The sequence below is a fragment of the Aphanomyces astaci genome (genome assembly GCF_000520075.1).
Source record: "Aphanomyces astaci strain APO3 unplaced genomic scaffold supercont1.78, whole genome shotgun sequence".
NCBI lineage: Eukaryota > Oomycota > Saprolegniomycetes > Saprolegniales > Verrucalvaceae > Aphanomyces > Aphanomyces astaci.
The window spans coordinates 153723-157782 of record NW_009798341.1 but is presented as its reverse complement, the minus strand read 5'-3'; the positions used below and the strand labels follow the sequence as shown (position 1 = coordinate 157782).

The 4060-nt window shown below is 41.8% G+C and overlaps 1 protein-coding gene across 1 annotated transcript in view; it reads left to right on the top strand.

Annotated features, from left to right (window-relative positions):
- Nucleotides 1-1070, top strand: part of H257_16007 (hypothetical protein) — a gene marked incomplete at both ends in the record, with an annotated part of 2430 nt that extends 1360 nt beyond the window's left edge. The window contains 2 exons of the mRNA XM_009844325.1: nucleotides 14-539; nucleotides 580-1070. Coding sequence (XP_009842627.1) covers nucleotides 14-539; nucleotides 580-1070 — 1017 coding nt within the window. The remainder of the gene's footprint in view (nucleotides 1-13; nucleotides 540-579) is intronic.
- Between the last annotated feature and the right edge of the window lie 2990 nt (nucleotides 1071-4060).

The window sequence follows — 4060 nt, the reverse complement described above, 5'->3', positions numbered from 1 at the left end:
GCTGGCTCGAAAGGAGGAGTTCCTCCAGTCCAAGAAGCATACCAGCAACGCCACTCTCAGTGGGCATGGCCACAGTCAGGCGGTGGACTTTGGCGACGCACTGGCCAGCTTCATGGACAGCGTCCGCGACCACGAGAAGTTCTTGACGACAGCGCACCTTGTGACATGGCTGAAGAACCTTCAACCTGCCTGGCTTGACTCGTACCTGGAAGGCAAGGCGGATCCGTCACGATCGTACAAGGCCCTCCTGGGATGGTGCCAAGCCTTTGCGCACCGCCACGGGTTCTTGCAGCGCGTACCCTGTACGTCCAAACGGACGCACGAGGACTTGCAGGCCCCGCGCGTTGAGTACGCACAATCGTTTTGGTCCAAGTACAGTGCCAACGACCGCGGGAACATCATCAACATCGACGAAACTGGAGTACATTATGACATGCCGCCACGTCGTACATGGGCACGAATCGGGAAGTCGGCCAAAGTTGATCGCCAGCAGAAGCACTCTGACCGGGTGACCGCCGTCCTTGCCATACGCGCAGATGGTGAGATTGTGTTCATGATCGGTACTTACGTGTCGTCTAGGACGCAAGTTGCCTCCCTGCATCATCGTGCGTGGTCAGCCTGGCGGTCCTGTGGAGCAGGACGAGTTGCCGACGTATCCACGTGACGCAATCTACGCTGTCCAAGAGAATGCGTGGATGGATGAGCGAGTGTGGGACATCTACCTGCGCGAGCTCGTCCAGTACGAGATCGAGGCACCGTCTGTGGTGGTGGTCGACAACCTGTCGGCGCATGTCACACCTGCGGCGTGCGAGTTAGTCCGTGGCGACTTATACAGTGTACTGGAAGAGCTGCCAGCGAACGCAACTAGTACCGTTCAACCGCTTGATGTTGGTGTGATGGGGCCCTTTAAGGCCAAGTGCCGCACCGAGTGGCTGCACGAGGTAAAGGTTACAACAGCTGCAGAGAAACGGTTGGCGATGGTGAAAAGAATTTTGAAAGTATGGGAGTCTATTCCACCAGCGATGGTTATTCGCTCGTTTGATAAGGCTATTCCTTGTGATGAGTCGTAATATACCTCTTTGGTTGTGTGTTCGTTGTTGGAGGTTTCCCGGGTATAAACCCCCTCCTGAATCCATTGCGCATGTCCATGAGTCCAAATTCGTTGATTTTCGATTTGGTGCGACATTTCCGAGTGTCACGTTACAACACCTTGTGATTGGCTTAAATCCTCGGCCCTTTCCTGTTCTGCAACAATATAAATTTTGTCCAACTGTGTGGACCTCTCATACAATAGCCAAGATAAAAGTCAAGTACAACTGTGGGCGAGTTCATCCTCGGTTCTCTGTACGTACTTGTAGTCTCTTCTATGTACTGCTGTACGTTGTAATGTACGTACTGGAATATTAGTATTACGTACGGTACGACATACTGTATGTACTGCACCTTCTGTATAGATAAGATATTACAGTCAAATTAGACTTCTATTTTATTTATGTTCCTTCTGCATTGTACTATGCTTAAAAAACTATAGTCATAAACAGTGCATTGAATATCTTGAGAAGCTTATTATGACGCACTTTGACGGTTATTTTTTTGCCTTCATTAAACTATGCTACGTGCACAGATTGTATACCGCTTACGCTTTGGGCGCAGTCTCCTCGTGTTTATCATATCCTTCTCTTAATACTACGTAGTAGTAACGTTATTTATACTACGTATTCGTTGAATAGTCCACTCAATTCCAGTGTCAGTACAGTTTGTACTACGTTGTACTATTAGTAGTACTAATACTAAGGAGCGCTACTGCATACTACAGCCAGTAGTACAGTACTACGTTGATACTAACTGTAGCACTACTATTAATAGTACAGTGTACTAGTTAGTACATAGTACTACATATTAATAGTAGTAGCACTGGGATACCTATTATTAGTACTACTAGGTATAAATATTGATATTAATACTATTACGTAGTACTACTTCAGTAGTAATAGTACAGTATGAATATCGACTCCATGGAAATACAGTACTACTAGTAGTACTAGTACTATTTAGTACAACAGTAGTATGAATTCAAGTACTACGTAGTACTACTAATACTAGTAAGTACTGCTAGTAGTACTGTATTACACTCCTGGAAATACTACTACAGTACTAGGTACAGTAGACTATTAATAGTACTAGTACGTAGCCCACTTCATTTCGTACATCCGCATACAATATATGATACTACTGCGTTTCTAGTACTACATACTGTACACACACACTACTAGTATACAGTTAAGTATTGTGCTCGTAGTACTCGTACTAACTAACTCCTTTGAACCCCCCTAGGTTAACGTTAACTGTAGATCATTGTATTCCGTTCAGCATCGTACAGTACATAGTGTCACCTACATGTACTAGTACGTACTTGTAGTATCTTCTATGTACTGATGTACGTTGTAATATACGTACTGGAATACTAGTATTAAGTACGGTTCTACATACTGTATGTATTGTATACCGCTTACGCTTTGGGCGCAGTCTCCCTGTGAATTGTTATACTTAAAGTATTACTTTGAGACCCTTACAGTTAGTACTTCGAGGTACTCCTTTTGTAGTATCGCCAAATCCCTCTATCGAGTTGTCCTGTTTTGAATGTTACTTCACATGATTAACGTATACTACCTCGGATTGGAAATGAAGGGTAGTCCAATGTACTGTACATTACTGTACGTACAGTATATGTAACGTGTACTGCGTATTCAGCGGCACATATCTTGAAGGATTATTATTGCGTATTTCGGACGTTACTTCACTTGAATAACAAATCCAATGCACTGTACGTAAACTTGGTAGCATTCAACTGCACATATTTTAAAGGATTATTAAGACGTATTTTTAATGTTACTGATTAACATACACAATGCACTGTACATAACCGTTCGTATACTATGCACTGTATATTCAACTGGAAATATCTTAAAGATTATTAAGACGTATGTTGAATGTTACGAAATTTTCTTTAGTCCAAGCTCTTTAGTTAGGTTTAGATAGAAGGGAATTAAAATGTTTGGAATTGAAGTAATAAAATTGTAGAGATGGCCACTCCAAACAGTGATCATCGATATGCCGAAATATAGGTTTTATTAAAGTATTGGAAATGCTTCGAGCAACGATACAAATATCTATTTATAAAAGCAAATAAATATCATACGCCTAACATGCATCTGAACAAGGGTGAAACTCATAACAAAATTCCCCGAATAATACAACTAGCCAAGGGTTTGATTGCTGCGGTAATAGTTTTTTCCAATCCTATCGGGCAAGACGGCAAGACGTTCGGCAAATCAATGATTGTTTATGCTATCGCCGAATGGGCCACTGCATTCGTATAAACCTTTGGATATGGATAATTCTCCTATAAATCAGATATACTACGTATCTTGATAAAATTATGAGGAAACACAGTGAAAATCAATCATCATAGTACTTCTTTGCTGTACTATTAATACCTACTAAGTAGTATTACTACGTAGTAGTTGTACCGTACTATTAACTGTTAATAGTAGTACTATTACTGTATCAGCACCTTGTACTGTACTGTAGTACTGCACATACAGTGCCAAATATCGTGCTCTGTACTGTACTACGAAGCATTGTACTGTAGTACAACGTAGTATACGTATAGCAATCAGTAACTGTAAGCTTACTCTATGCGGTATCAAATTTTGTCCTTCTAGTACTCATACTAGTACTAGACAAAGTACATGCATCATGCTCTCGTCGGATATAACAGGACCTTTTTTTGTCACACACTAAATAACGAAATACACACAGAAACGACCGAAAAAAACACAAATTTTAACGAAAAAACACACACCACCCAATAACACAATACAAATCCCGAGTTCCACACAAACTTCGCCCAGCATAACACATAATTCACCGAATTCCACACAAAAAATGCCTAATCCACACCAAAATTCCTGAACAGTTAGGACGGAAATAGAAAACATCTGACCCATCCATTTCCAGCTTGCGGACAAATTGGGATCGATCCCTTGGGAAAAATATA